General features: G+C 46.9%; 1 protein-coding gene across 3 annotated transcripts in view; it reads right to left on the bottom strand.

Annotated features, from left to right (window-relative positions):
• Positions 1 to 16,035, bottom strand: part of MCPH1 (microcephalin 1) — a 208,454-nt gene that overhangs the window by 8,541 nt on the left and 183,878 nt on the right. For 2 of the 3 annotated variants that reach the window (XM_084759286.1, XM_084759289.1), the window contains one exon: positions 12,159 to 12,396. In XM_084759286.1, coding sequence (XP_084615412.1) covers positions 12,159 to 12,396 — 238 coding nt within the window. Of the gene's footprint in view, positions 1 to 12,158; positions 12,397 to 16,035 lie in introns of those variants that run through there. The other variant, XM_084759290.1, reaches the window with a different exon arrangement.

Genomic DNA, 16,035 nt, shown 5'->3' with positions numbered 1-16,035 from the left:
GTTCTGGTTTAAAGTGTTCAAGAATTTAACTATTGCCTTCCTGCATAGATATGCTTCCATAAAAGAGTGTGAGCTGGTGAGAGATTCCCTGGGGAACTTGGGAAGGGAGAAACATTCTGACTAGCATTTGGGGCATATATATGTAACCATGAATGTGTGTGTGTGTGAGCATGCGCACGCCCGCACACACAGTATTATAAAGACAACTGTCAGTGTGGGTATACCACTTAGTTTTCTCTACAGTGGTGAGGTAGGCCGTATAGTTTCTCTCTTCATCTGTGCATGTGGCAATGCAAGCTGCATTACCTTGTGGCCTTTGCCTTCTGTCTTTTCTTGTGTACACTTTTGCCATGGAAAAGCCACTATCTTCTTTATGTGTTCACATTAGAGTAACATTTTGTTTGTACCTGGGTTTTGAAGCACAGATGAAGATCTGCTTTCTCTATAAAATAATTCAATAAAATATTTCAGCCATATTGCCATCCAGGTTGTAAGAACTCTTTGGGCCCCAATTTTACACATGAATTTCTGACTGGATCATTTTATAAGGATACCGACAACCCACTGAAAGAAGGCCTTTACCTATCTAACCTGAAAAGTCAAGATAATGTCAAGTTTAAAAGAAAATTAACATAATGACTCTAACACAGGACTACAGATTTGCAAAGAGCCAGGTGAGAAAAGTGACTGAATTGTTGTAATTCCAGCATTAAAGTCCAAAGAGGTTTGTATGGAACAAATACAACACTGCAGGAAAATGTGAACCGAGCCCATATAGGCACATGAGAGGGGCATTGCACATCAGTGGAGCAGACGGGTTAGACAAATGACAAGACCTGTTTCCCCAATCCTGTCACACAGCGGAGTAAACTGCAGACAGAGAACAGCTCCAGACAACAAGAAAACCTACCATTATTACCACTATGATTATCCAGTTTCTTTGAGAGAGACTTTCACGTAGCCCAGCCTGTACATGAACTTCCAACCCCCCCCCCCCACTTCCTCCTTTCAATGGCTAGGATTCCAAGTGTGTCATCAGCGTGCAGCTAAGGGTCTTAGGCAGGAAAGATGCAGGAGATATCCTAGAAATGGAGGCAAAAGTCCTCCCTCTCCTGCTGTCTCTTTCCTGGCCCACTAAGTTCTTTCATTCTCAAAACAAAAACAAAATCTCTAGCCCCAGCCTCCACATGTTCTTTAACAGGTCTTGGCATGACTCTAAGGCAAGCCGCAGTTCTCTGACCACACTTCTGTGTGGTCTTACAGTTGGGGTATGGGACCGACATGCTGCCAACATTAGTGTTTTATGGCGTGGAGGACAAATCACTATATTTAACTAACCTTGGTAGCTAGTGGCTGATGACACTGTGCCAACACAAGAGCACTGGGGACTCCGAAGGCCCAGAAGAAAGTTCAGTGTCCACGTACACAGGCTATGACTTAGGCATCTCCTCTACTTCACCGTGGGATGAGTATCACCTGGTCTCTGGGGGATATTTACGACAAGAGCTTCACCCCTCAATAAGAGGAGCACAGGTTATCCATGTCCCTGTCTTAGGGTATCTTAGTTAGGGTGATGAAAACATCATGACTAAAGAAACATAGGGAGGAAAGAGGTTTCTTTTCTTTTCTTTTTTGAGACAGGGTATCTCTGTGTGGCCTTGGCTGTCCTGGACTTGCACTGTAGACCAGGCTGGCCTCGAACTCACAGGGATCCACCTGCCTCTGCCTCCTGTGTGCTGGGATTACAGGCATGCGGAGTGCACCACCACCGCCCGACATTTCTTTCTTTTTTAATTTTTCTCTTACACTTCCACATCACTGTCAATTATCCAAGGAAGTCAGGACAGGAACTCAAATATGACAGGAAACTGGAGACAGGAGCTGATGCAGAGGCCATGGAGGGGTGCTGCTTACTGGCTTGCTTGTCAAGGTTTGCTCAGCCTGCCTTCTCCTAGTACCCAGAATCACCAGCCCAGGTTGGCACTGACCACAATGGCCTGGGCCCTCCCCTATCAATCACTAATTAAGAAAATGTCTAACAGGCTTGCCTACAGGCCCATCTTATGATGAAGGCATTTTGTGAACTAGGGCGTCATCTTCTTAGATGACTCTAGCTTGTGTTGGGCTGACATAATAAGTAGCCAGCACAATCCCAAAGTACTCTCCAGCGATGCAGGCAGTGCTGCCCCCTGCGGACCTGTCCCAGGTTGGCCTCAGTTTTGTCTAGAGTTGAGAGAACAGGTCTCTCCTGCTGTCTGTGGTCATCCCACAGGCTCCTCTTCTGCAGGTGGAGCCAAGCTTTGCTCTTTCAGCACCACTCCCCTAGCCTCCCTTGTTAAGACTCCATTCAGAGCTGTTTGGACACTCAGAGCTCAAACCCAGGGTTAACCACTGTTCTTCATTTCTCCCATATATCTAATCACCAAGAGCCACTGAAATGTCAATTAAAATCTGACACCACTATTACTCCATTGGTTGATCAATCTAGCATCCCTACACATCCTTGGTGTTCAGGCAACTACCCAGAGCCAGCATCAGCATCACTTAACATGTGTATCACAGCCTCCCTGCCCTACAGAAGTCTTTCCCATTTGCATTTTACAACACCCATACCCCTAGGCCAGCAGGCTTCCTTGGCCTCACTCCCCTCCCTTGTCCTTTCATCCCAGGCTGAAAGTGTCTCCTGACTGAAGCCTTGCTGTACCAGGCCAGGGCACAGGGCTGCTTAGCACCTCTTCCTTATTCAGTCCTTGGCTCCAAAGCAGCTTTCACCAACAACCTCCCCACCCTCACTTCATCCCAGCACCCCCACTTTCTTCATAGAATCTACCACCACTGTTGTTTAAATCTGATTTCTGTCTTCTTTTTTTAGAGTGTAAGTCTCTCACTGGCAAGAACACTGTCTTGTCCTGTATTACACATGTAGTGCTTAGCACATGAGCAGTGCAAAATAAGTTCCATTGTGCTATACAATGACTGAGACTCAATGTCTCGTGCATACGTGCGTGCGTGCGTGCGTGCGTGCGTGCGTGCGTGTGTGTGTGTGTGTGTGTGTGTTAGCTAACACTGACAGGCAACCTGACAGGCTGAAAACCACCTAGAAAACACACCTGGCACATCTGGAGGAGGTTTCTAGGGTGGGTTAACTGGAATGGGGAGATCCACCTTAAGCGTGAATGGCACTGTTCCATGGCCTCAAGTCCTGAAGTGAATAGAACGGGAGAAATTGAGCAGAGAACAGGCCTCATCTCTGATTCCTGACTGTGTGTGAGATTTGACCCGCCCTTCTTGCCCCTGCCTTTACGACTTCCCTCCATGATGGCTACACTCTAAACTGTGAGACAGAGCAACTCTTCCGTAAGCTGCTACTGTCTGTAATGGCTAGTACAGGGTTCTTGAGAAAGAAGCTTGCTCTAAGGCGGTTCCTAACATTCCTTTCAGCTCTGATCTTGCCCAAGGCTGCCCTTAGCTTGGTGCCTCTGAGAGTGCAGCAAGGGAGGAGTCAGCCACAGAAAAGACAGTCTGCCCTGGCGTATCATTGGTAGAACTTGTATTTGTTGTCCTGGATGTGGAAATAAAAAGATTTATCACAAGGCCATTCAGTGCTAACCACTAATTTCTCAATTTTATAATTATCACAGGGTCTGCTGTTGGTCTCAATGATGGGCTTTGTGATGCTCACCTCAGCTGACTTAGTTTCTTGTTTCTATTGGATGAGTCTGGGTAGACAATTACACCGTGTAAACGTGGTTCCTCTCATTCTTTATGCCCACCCCGCCTCCCAATTTTGTGTCCTTGACTGGCCACTCTAGAATACTGTTGAAAACAATAGTAACACTGCTGTGCTTCTTGTACCTCACTTGAAACTTACACTAAGGTCTTCACCTACTACGAAATAATTTACAATAGCTATTTCTTAGCAGATAATATGGCAGGTTAAGAAGATTCCTATCAGCCAGGCATGGTGGTGCACGCCTTTAATCCCAGCACTTGGGAGGCAGAGGCAGGTGGATCACTGTGAGTTTGAGGGCAGCATGGTCTACAAAGCGAGTCCAGGACAGCCAAGGCTACACAGAGAAACCCTGTCTTGAAAAACTGGAAAAAAAAAAAGAAGGTATTTTTGCCATGAGTGGATGCTTAATTATCTTTGTGACACTACTGAGAAAAAAATAACAGATGAACAAAGATCATGTTGCCCATTTTTCTCATATTCTTAGCCTGATACTTGGTTATGTACATTTTCTTTTTAGCACACTACTAAATTTGATTCACCAATATTTAATTTTAGATTTTTAATGTCCATCTGGACAAAATGAGTGATTAGATTAAGATCAGCAGCCTTGAAAAACATGGGGTAAAACTCCCCTCTTTGTTTAGCTCTGCAATAATCTGTTATTTTTGGTAAAACCTACTGCTAAAAATTACATGGAGGAGATGCCATTTTTATACGACATACAAACTATACATTGGCCATTTCAGCTATCTTGACTGCACATCTCAATAAAAGTATGTTCACAGTACTGTGCAGTGGCCAGCGCTTAAGATTTCTGAGAGCTTTCTCATGACCCCGACCAAATCTCTGCATCCACTAAACAGCGATTTCCCACTCTCATGCTCGCTGCAGTGGCTTCTGGAAACCCTGGTCACATGTTCTGTCTCTGTAACTCTATCTGTTCCAGGGCTGTCGAGCGCATGGCATCAGGCTTGCCATTGTGTGCCAGGCTTATTCCACTGGGCATGGTGTCTCCACCATGTGGCCAGGTATCAGGGTCTCCTTTTGGCAGGCAGGAGACAGCACACCATACAGACACACTGTATTTACGTTGATGTCACCTGTCAGCTGATACCTAAGTTGCTTCTGCCTTTTGCCACTGTGAATAATGTTGCTGTAATGATAAACATACACAGCCTCACTCACATTTGTCAGTCACATTCGGGGTGGGATATGTAAGCCCAGCAGTGAGCTGTTGGGACATTGGTAACTCGACACAGCATTTTCCTTAGAGGCCACAATACTTTCATTTTCCCCTTAGCAGCATATAAGGGCTCCAATTACTCACATTTTCTTGAACACTTTTTATTTTCTAACTTTTGGTGAGGGTGGGTGCAGTGGCCATCATGATGGGTGTGGGGTTCTGATTCACGTGTCCCCAGCAGTTAGTGTTGGTGAACACTTTTTCATGGGCTTATGGTACATTCGGATGTATTTCTGGAATATTTTTTTTTCACCTTCTCTGTCACATTTCTTACTATCTTACTACTACCTTTTGAGTGACCAGAGGTTCACGTAGTCTTCATGGAAGTCTGTCATTTTGACACACTCTCATCTCCCTGCTTTGGCTTGTGCGGCCTCCCTTCAGAGTTGATGAGTGCCCGTTCCTTTCCTGCCCACTCCCCATGGCCCGTGAGATGGTAGTGATGATCCCTCTTGCAGAGCCCCAGTAATAGTAGCTCAGCATGGTTTGTCTCCCCCTGGGCCGTGGAGGAGAACGGAGATCTGGCCGTCTACCCACGAGGCTACCCACTATTCTGAAGGCGGCTTTCCCCGACTGGGCAGATTCTGGTGGCCAAGAACCTTTAAAGGCTGTGCAGATGACATCTCAGTCCCACAAGGGTCTGATAGCTTTGCTCATCCCTCATGGTTCTGTGATGGATGAGCCACTGGAGCACAGGTCCTCCTGCAGTATGTTGGTGGAAGGTAAGAGACAGTATCCTGATTCCTTTTCACTTTTTGTAATATGCAATTTGATCATGTTTTCTGTTCCCTGATTCAGTTTTGGCATCTCACCTCCAAATTTATCAAGGTGAAGTTGTTCATCACACTGCCTTGACGTTCAAACATGGCTGCTGTGTGTGGGGTTGCCTCTAGGCCCATTCGCAGTACTGTTCATGGGTCCCTCTGCCTTCCCTGCTCAGTAGTGCATGCTTTTTCATTCTTTGGATGCTAAGCCTTCACTATTGCCCCGCTTCATGCTCTTCCGTGCTTTGGTCTGCTAGGATCTGGAGGCGGGATCATCTTACCGACACGGCACTCATCTTTAAGCACTAATGTTTAAGAAAAAAACCGCCTGAAAATTCAAATAGCCTAATTTCATCTAACTACGGTTTTCTCTGCTTGGGCAGCTTGGGGGGGGTGGTGGTGCAGAAAGCTAGGAGAGGCTTACTGCCTTTTTCTCTGGGGTGGGTACACCTCAGCCCTAGTCCTGTTTACAGAACACTGGCTTCTGCACTAAACAATCTGAAACCTGCCAGTTTGCAATGTTACAGCTGGAGAAAATTTCCCTATCTGTATAAAAATCCCACTTCCCCTGAGGAAGACGCCAAACAGCAAACCAAGTGGCGGGAGTGGGCTTCTGGAGATTTTTGAGGCCCACCTATGACTTCACAGGGACCTCAGGACTCAAGGAACTGTAGTACCTCAGGCTGTCAGTGAGGACCCCAGGCGGGGTGAGGTGAATAGCTTTCATCTACTTTCTCACAGCTCTGCATTGCTGTCTGAGGTGAAGGTGACACAGCTGGAGTCTCTATCCTTGGCTGGTTGATGCCCCGGCTCCCTATGCAGTCCCTTTGCTTAGAAGAGAAAGCACCCGACTGGACTAACATCCACCTTTATGAACACTTAACCTTTTGCCCTCCCTCAAGGTCTTATCTCCAAATACATTCGCATTTTGAAGTTCCATACAGGCTTTATCGACAACACTTGGGCCCCCATCACTCAAGGTTCTAGGGTGTTTAACATTAACCACCCAGCAGGCAGCAGCAACAAAAGGGGAGCCAAAGCTCATGGAGCTCCAAAGTCACAAGAAAACCATCCGTCAGCCATAACCCAGAGCATCAATTAACCAAGCCAGTGAGCAGAGACAGGCTAAATGACCAATAGCATCCCATTAGGAGGTCAAGCTTTGAAGTTCCTTTTATATTTGTTAACGTAATTTTTAGATGCTGAGAACCTTGGGGCAGCTGTTTTACACACACACACACACACACACACACTGGGGCCTTTGCTCTGGAGTAGGGCAGTGGTGGGGTTTGTTGAACCTCCAATCTTTACAGCAAGTTTTATAGAGTTGCCTGTCACATCACAAATGCCAAGTACAGAAATGGTTACTTCCCAAACTAGTACATACATTCCTTCTGATGGATATAAAATGCTGCTGTGCTCATATTACTTCTGCTCTGAGCGTGTGCCTTTTTGGTTCTGAGGTGGCATTTTGTGCTGAGAGAGGCTGAGAGAACCATCTTGAGGTGAACAAGGGCAGCCTTGTCAGCCAGGAAAATTCAAAGACAATCACCTGGACTATTGAAGAGCTTAGGGACGTTTTCCAAGTCCATTCTTTCCTTATCTTTCCCAAACCAAAGATAAGACACTGCTTCAGCAGCCAGTTTACAGAGTCCTATCAATGATATGCTGGCACTTACACTGGCTTTAGATGTTAGAATTACAGAACTCTACTGCTTAGTTTTCAACCACGTATGTTTTGGTAGTTGCTTTCCCTCAGTGTAACTGCTGGGCTGCTGGGCCTGGGTGCCTTGTCAAGTATAAATGAAGCACACAGGAAGAGAAGGGCAGGCCACCCATTCTTCTGATTTCTCTTCTGAACCCTCCGCCTCCCGTGACTAGTTCTTATCTATGCAATAGAGATATGGGACAAGGTGAGCTTAAATAACAACGCTCAAGTGTCCATATAATTATGAATCAATCCCCGAGGTCCATGGCCTCCAGAATAAACTTTGTTCTATGGAAAGCCACAGTTAAAGCATTTAGCTGGTCAGGCAGTTGAGGACACAATGGATAGGCTAGGCCAGCATGGAAAGGCCCCCAAGCTATCAGGGACCTTTTTTCCCCTGAAATCTCTGACATGGGGAAACAGTCAAGTCAAATGTTCTTTGTAAGTTATGCAGAAGTTGTGTCAAGGCTAAACTTTCTTTTTTCTGGCAGCTCTGTGGAGAATACTACACTATCTCCCCACAAGAGCATAAATGTATGCCTTATCTCTTGAATATATCCCAGACAATTAAGGGGAGGCTGAGGCTGGAAGCAGTCTCCCGAGCAAGGCCAAACCCATTATGATTTGATAGCATCAAAGGGAGGGAATGGCGTGACCAAGAATGACCACAGGACCAAGTCCCACATCTGGCAGCTCCCACTGCAGAGCTCTGCCTGTGATTCTCACTCGTCAAGGCCCTCAGGCCCTGGGACCTCAGAGCTGTGAAATGAGAACTACACACCATGGGAGCGCTGAGGAGAGTCCAACAATTAGGAAACAGTTTTAAATAATACCCTATAATTGGCATTAGGACCGGTAGTGCCTGGTTCCTGCTACCTGGAATTTGATGTTTGTTTCCTTGTTGATTTTCATGTATATTCACCTGCCCACAAGGGTGTTCTTGCTCAAAAATCCCCATTTCTCCTTCTGGTTGAATGATTCATGGAGAATGTTGGCCTGAGTACAGTGCTGTTTCAGGGAAAATGGGCTCTAGGGAGTGGACAGGGAACACAGACTCCTTGTAAGGCAGCGTGGCTCTAACACTCTCCGTGGGGCACATGGGTAAGGCGAGGATTAAATGCCTTCTGTTGAATTCCACAGGGTGACATTCCGTACTTGCTCATGTCCCATGTCTGCCACACAATGGCTGGGAAGGCAGGATGCTCAGTGTTAAGGTTCGCCAGACTCAAGGCTAGGAGGAATTCTAAGAATCACTCACTTTCTTTGCAGCATTTCTCAGCAGTTTTAAACAAAACTCATCAACTATAAGAATAAATATAAAGCTGTCGTCCAAATAAATGCACTGCACTCAGCCCTGGCATTTTCCTTTTGGAGGGCAACTTACAAATTTGAAAGTAGATATAAAAAAATTGCTTTCTTTAAAAAAAAAAAATAAACATTTTATCCAAACCGTTCTCAAGACTCCCCCTGGCCCAAAACTCACACTGCCTACTTGAGTTGGAATAAACTTAATTAACAGATACTGAATATTGCCTTTTATAGCTTTGCACAAAATATTTTTCCTTTCAAACCATGCCTTAAAAGTTCCTGCTAATCTTAATATATTTTAGAGCTGGGGATTGAGGCTTCACACGTGCTAATCAAGTGCACCACCATCACGCTGCATTTCCAGCCCCTCTTAGTATGTTCTTGTTTGTTCATTTGTCTTTAATCAAGACAGGGTTTCTTGGCTGCCCAAGACTCTCCTTTGTAGACCAGGCTGGCCTTGAACTCAGAGATCAGCCTGCCTCTGCCTCCCTGAGTGTTGGGACTTTAGGCGTGTTTTAGTGTGTTTTAAGAATATATTATTTTTTCTCTTTCTCTTCTTCTCCTTCCCCCTCTTCCTCCACAGAATGACTCTAGGACCTGCACAGGTAGGCAAACATTCCTTACGTAAGCCTAGTCCACCAGCCTGAGCATACAATGTTTTTCTAGGAAAAAGTTGATAATAGTAGAAGTTTTGGGGAGTAAGAGCCTTCAAAGGACACACGTCATTTTGTAACAGCACTGTGTGACAGTTTTACGCATGAAGGGAGGCTGTCACTCAGAAATCCTGAGAAGGCCAACCATAGCACACACTGGGTCACAGTTCCTTTGGTGAGCGTGCAAGGTGGACAGGAAGAGATCAGGCCACCGCAGAGCCTGGGTGGGGCAGCAAGTGTGGGACTCTGCTGTGCTTGATGCACAGAGGTGGAGGCAACGCATCTGTTATGTGCACAGGGCAGCGGCTGTTGGGTTATAGTTCAATTCGGAAAGAGAATGGCTGAGTTAATTAGTGCTTGAAAGATACATGGCTCAGGCTGGAAGACTTGGTGTACTTGAGGGGTACCCACAAGCCATGGGGACTCATCTTACACAGGCAGGCCTGAAGCGCACACAATACCCGGATACTGCCAAGGGCACAGGAGCTGCTGTAGTCAACGACAGGTCAGCAACAGGACGTCGATTAGGGGGAGAAGAGAAGCAGAAACCAGGGTCCCTGAGCCAGCTCTGGCATGCAAAGAATGTTGCAGGGGGCCTTGGGTAGACACAGCAGGTAGGCAGTCATCCCCTAAAATCCCAGGCCGAGCCAACTAACAAAACAACCGGAAGAACTTAGCCTGGCTGAGACAGGGACTGCACAGGACGCAGGGGCAACAGGAAGAGCCATCAGTCACCCAGCCTGGAAACAACAGGAGTGCAGACTCGGGCTGAGCAGCCCACAGTTCCCGAACTCTGGGACCATTAGCTGCTGTTTGGGACTGTTAATACCAGTCATGCTCAGACTTGTTTCCCAAGGCCAGTTCTGGTCTGCAGTGGCTGTCCACTTGATGCGCTTTTCCAGGAAAGCAAACAAGGACCCAGCTTTAGAACATGGGATGTCTGAAGGTTCTATTCTTGGCATTCAGAAGAGTAAACAGTGGCTTGGCTTTGGGGCTGGAGCTAAAGGGTAGCTTTTTTTTTTTTTTAAAGTAGTTTCTAAGCAAAAGACAAATTGCTCTGTAGCAGATAGTAAAAAGTACTTTTGATTGCCTTATTCAAAAATGTCCAGGGACAGTAATCAATCACTTAAAACATATTCATAAAACGTATGAGTTCCTGGGTGACTGCAACTTTGGAAAAACAAGGCTGTCTATTTATCTATTCAAGAAGAATGTCAAAACAAGAGTGAGAGAAGCCAGAACATTGGGATTTGGAGATGAGGGTAACACGGGGAAGGGGACGCTGAGTAAGAAATCTAGGAGGAAGGTGGAGGAGGAGAGCAAGAAGGAGAGAGATGGACACATCTGGGGGGAGAAAGTTCTGAAGGGCCTGGCAAGGGCCTCAGCCTCAGCAGAGAGGAAGGGGAAGGGAAGAGGAGGGGAAAGAGGGACAGAAAGAAGGAGGAGAGGACTAGGGAGGAGATAGAAGAAGGGAGGGGGTGGGGGAGGGGAGCAGGAGACAGATGCCTGAGGTGGGGGAGGGGAGGAGGGGGGAGAGAAGGGGTGGACAGGAGGAGGGGAAGAGATAGTTGGGATCTCAGCCAAAAGGACACACACACACACACACACACACACACACACACACACACACACACCCAGGTAAAGACCAGCAAGTGGGGTAATCCATTGGTAGGGTGGAGCTGAGGCCTCTGAAAACTCCTGTGTTCAAGCCCCAGTCCCCAGCCCCTCAGAACGTGCGGGTATTTGAAGACAGGACCCAGGAAGACGATTAATGTAAAAGTGGGTCCCAGGTGGGGTTGAACCGATCTCACCAGTGTCTTTAAGGAGGAAGTGTGGACTCAAAGACGGAAGTCACACAGGGAAGGGACATTACTGCAAATCCAAGGAGGAAGACACAGAGATCGGCCTGATCCTACCTTGTGGCCGTTCAGATTTTATGATGGTGAGAAAATGACTATTTCAGCTGCTTGGGCTGCAGGACTTAGTCCCACCAAACCAATATACTTCTCAAAATCTCAGGGATGAAAATTTAAAATTTATCCTCAAAGCTGAGCTCTGAGGTCATCCTTTCTGGGGTGTTGAGCCCAGCATAAAAGGAGAAAGGAGGAGACGGACAGGAGAGGAGAAGAGGGGTGCAAGGAGGAGGGGAGAAGGGGAAGGAAGAGGGGAGGAGGAAGGAGAGAAAGAGGAGAGGAGGGGGAGGACTCCCCTGAGAACGCTCTCTCCTGGCAGCAAGGCCCTTCTCCTCTTGAGAGTCCTGCGATCCTCCACAGTGGGATAACCGGTGAAGCGCATGTCACCATCACGCATGTGGCTGGCTTCCTATGGCCAGTTGTCCAGTATCTTTTCCTCTGAGGGAATCTCAGGTAGCACCTGGTATAGGTGCCTGCAGAACCCAAGCCAGCCAGTGTATCCTGGTCACGCTGCGCTCACTTGAGATTGAGGTGTCTCTGAGAGAGCAGGTTTCCTATGTGTACTAAGAGGGTAAGGCCCAGGGCAATGTCCTCTCCTCCTGCAGGGGCAGGTGTGTCTATGACTGGGAAGATGCCTGGAGGCTGAACCATTGATCTCAGCTCCAGGCCAGGCCATGTGGGTACTATCCTCTCTTCCCCCCACCCCACCCCCAAGTCCTGTCCTTACTACCAGGAACACAGGGCAGCATTCTCCTAGAGCTCCTGATAGCCATGTCATCAGCAGGACCCTCCCTTCTCCCGCCTGCATAAATTCATCCCACCACCCAGATTCCTACCTAAGACCCATTTCTCTGACAGGTACTGGATAGTTGCTTCCTTCTGGCCAGTGTAGGGACCAATGATGAGGCTGGCCAGCTGAGGGGCTGGGCTGACTTGACCACCACACAGGAGTACCAGTTCACACAACTTGGCTCTTGGGGGGCTGCTAGCTGGTGCGATGAACATCTTCGGCTGATTGGCAAAGAGGGTTCCTTGGTATCTCTGGGTAGATAACTGGCGTTCACGTCGGCAGATCTGTGGGCAGATGGAAGGAAGTCAGGAGGGGCAGGATTTACTCTAGGGGAGAACAGGTTAACAATGAAGCTCATTCTCTTAAAAAAACAAAAATTCAAACAACAACAAGAAAACCAGACTCAAAGTAAGGTTGCTGTGTTAGTCAATTTCTGTCAACATGACAGTGTATCTGAGACAACACCACCAGGGCAGAAGGCTTCCTTTTGGCACAGGGCGTCAGTCCATGCTTGCTGTTCTAAGCATGGCAGGTAAAGGGTTAGGGGAAAGGTACACCCCAGCGACCAGCTTCCACTAGTCCCTACCTCCTAACAGCCATTCAGTCATGAACTCGTGCACAGATTAATTCTGTGATGAAGTCGACACCTACCCAATCTAATCAGTTCTCACACAGCACGGCCACTGGAGACCAAACACACCAGCCTTTGGGATCCCACTTTATACCCAAACCACAAAAGCTACCTACCCATTCTTGGGCACATTTTATATCCCCAAGACTCAAGAAGACAATGTTGTAAAAGAAGTTTTTCAAAATGGACATGGATAAAACTCTAGGGAAAAAAATGTGCTGGCTTCTGAATTATCACAATTTAAAAAACAAAACACTAAAGATTAGCCAACTGAATACGCCGAGCTTGGAGAGCCTTGTGGAGGCCTGAGCGGGAGGAGGGAGCTGCAGGACACCACAGCTTGTGTCAAGGACCCCACATGAAGACCTACAGAGTCAACTAACCTGGGCCCATGGGGACTCACAGAGACTGAACCACCAGCCAAAGAGCATGCATGACTGGACCTACATATGTAGCAGATGTCCAGCCTGGTCAACATGTGGGGCCCCAACATGTGGGGGAGTTGGGGCGCTCTCTGACTCTGTGGTGTGCCACTGGACCCCTTTCCCCTAGCTGGGCTGCCTTGTCTGGCTTCAATGGGAGAGGAGAGAGGAGACATTTAGTCCTTCTGAGACTCGAAGTGCCAGAGTGGGCTGGTACCCTTTGGGGGCATCCCATTCTCTGAGAAGAAGAGGGAGCAATTAGGGGCAGGGGCCATAGGGGTAGGAACGGGAGGAGAAGAGGGAGGGGGCTGGAATTAGGCTGTAAAGTGATTAAATAAATAAAATAAATAAATAAATAAAATAAAGGAAAAAAAGAAAGAAAAACAATTAGCCAACTGCTAAACAGACCGTTAAGTACACCTATGAGTCCTGTTTAAGAGACTCGGATGCCTGTGTTGGCGAGGGGAATATATCCTGCTGGCATTTTCCTTGCCATCATTCATCTCAAGGGGCTCAAGGGGCTTTTGGCAAGTGGCTAACAGACTCTAAGACCACTTCAGATTGAATTCCAGATGAGATGGGGAAGGGACAGAGAGGATTCCCAAGGAGGACATTCCGCGGGGAGAGCAGGTGTGCATGTGGGGGAGGGGCATCCTAGAAGATGTTTCAAGGAGACATTCTGGAAATGATCTGAAGGGCGTTTCAGTCAGCATTTGAGAACAAGTGTCACAGATATTGGGCAGCATTTGAGGAATACATATGTGAACCAGAACTCCCTTGTAGTCTGATGCTGTTGCTGTGGCCATCTGGTTGACTCAAGGGACAATGGGCAGGCCTATTATTTTAATTATGTTTTACTAATAACAAATTGATAGACTTTTTTTTAAGTGCAAATAACGTTGGTGCTGATAAGAGTATTTTGAATATTTTAGCCTGTTCCTCTCAATAGTTCAGGGAGATTAGGGGCTTCGATGACAAGTGTGTGGGAAAGGATCTATTATGAAAAGAATGAACCGATGCTGAGGCTCCGATCAGAGGGTAAAAGCTCTGCAAGCAGCAACGTGTAAGTTGCTTAGTTTACAATGCCCTATGATTTCCTAGTCAGTTTGCACATTACAGTGGCGTTTTGTTTTGTCTCAGAGACAAGTCTTGCTGTGTCAGTTGGAGAGGCCTGGAACTCTTCTCCTATCCCCAGCTGGCCTTGAATCCTCAGTCTCCTGCAACTATCTCCTGATGCTGGGATTATGTGAGTCTGGCCACACTCAGCCCCAATGTAAAGAAGAGAGTCCTGCTGTGAAAACGTAGCTCCACTATCAGTAAGGAAATAGAGCCCACTCAATTTACTTTGATTTAATCACAAATTCTCTTTTCTCCTCTTTTCTTTGAATTTTATAATCCTGGGCGTCAACAGTGTGCCCCCTGATTGGCAGCTGATATCAGTGATTCTTTATTAACATGGTCAGAAGGACACTGATGTACTCCTTGGCTGTTGGCCCAGCTGTTAGAGGAAGAAACAGGGCTAAAGCAGGCACAGAGAGAGCTTCTCTACCTACATGGTGGGTCACATGCAAAGAAGAAATCATGGTCACCACTGTCCATCCCTGCACTGACATGGAAGCCCAAGAAGCAACGTCTGGGGCATAGCCACAGGTTTCAAGCAGTAATTATAAACGGGACCGATGACTGAGACTGAAGGACACACAGTAAAAAGTGACTTTTTGTACAGTAGGCAGTGTTGTGTGTTAATGTGCTAAAGCCTTTGCTTCCAAAATGGCAGGCGGGACACATGGATGCTATGGTGGTGTGGTAACTTGTGTGTTCTACACAGGGCCCCTTTCCAGCCCAGGGGAAGATGGGATTGACTCAAGCCAATCAGCATGCAGATGGCATGCTCCTAGCCAATGTGGTCTAACAACAGGTGAGATTTAGGGGAACTTTCCCTCATAATTATAACCAAAAAGCCCTTTGGGCTAGACAGTCATGTCTGTGTGGGACACATGCAGCTACTGAGCCCTTGGTCATGGTGGAAATGGCTGAATGAGAAGATGGCAAGTGTAGGATCTCGAAGAACCAAAGTCCTGGACTAACCAAACTGAGACACATCCTTCTTTCTTCCTTATACTAGAAAACCAATTCTAAGTGCATAAGATACCCAAGTGTCTGATGATCTCACTCAATGAATCACTATTATGGATTTGCTGTGTTTTTATTAACCTACTCTAAAATGCTAACACAACCAGCACATACACACTTGGAATACAACTTTTTCTAAAACAACAATAAGAACAAAAGATCTGGGGTTGAGGGCACACACATGTAGTCCCAACACTGGGAAGGTGGTGGGAGAAGGATCAGGAATTTAAAGCTAGTCTCAGCTGCAGAGTAAGTTCAAGCCTGCTTCTGCTATGTGAGACATTGTCTCAAGCAGCAAACAAAATATGGCATCAAGTTCACTATCTTACAGTATTGTAAGCAGTAGGCAGCCTGTCTTTATCTAGGATGAGGGAAACGAGCCTTTGCCATGTCAGAGTGTGGCTCTAGCTGCTGCTTTCTTTGTTAGTTATTCTTTCCTCACCAAGCACGTACATTTGTCATGCTCACTTGGGGTGCTGGTGAACAATGAGAAACAGGGTTCCTGACTGCAGATTGTAATACTAAAGTCAACAGATTAAAATTCTTCCTTCTGTTTATTTATTCATCCTGAAATCAGAGGAGGCCCCGTATTTAAAAGATCTGATTATATTAAAAACAATTGATGGCGTGGCACGCCTTTAATCTTAGCACTGGGGAGGCAGAGCCAGGAGGATCGATGTGAGTTCGAGGCTAGCCTGGTCTACAAAGTGAGTCGAGGACAGCCAAGGCTACACAGG

This window comes from Acomys minous (genome assembly GCF_964271855.1).
Source record: "Acomys minous genome assembly, chromosome: 15".
NCBI classification, from domain to species: Eukaryota; Metazoa; Chordata; class Mammalia; order Rodentia; family Muridae; genus Acomys; species Acomys minous.
This window is presented reverse-complemented; position numbering and strand designations above follow the sequence as displayed.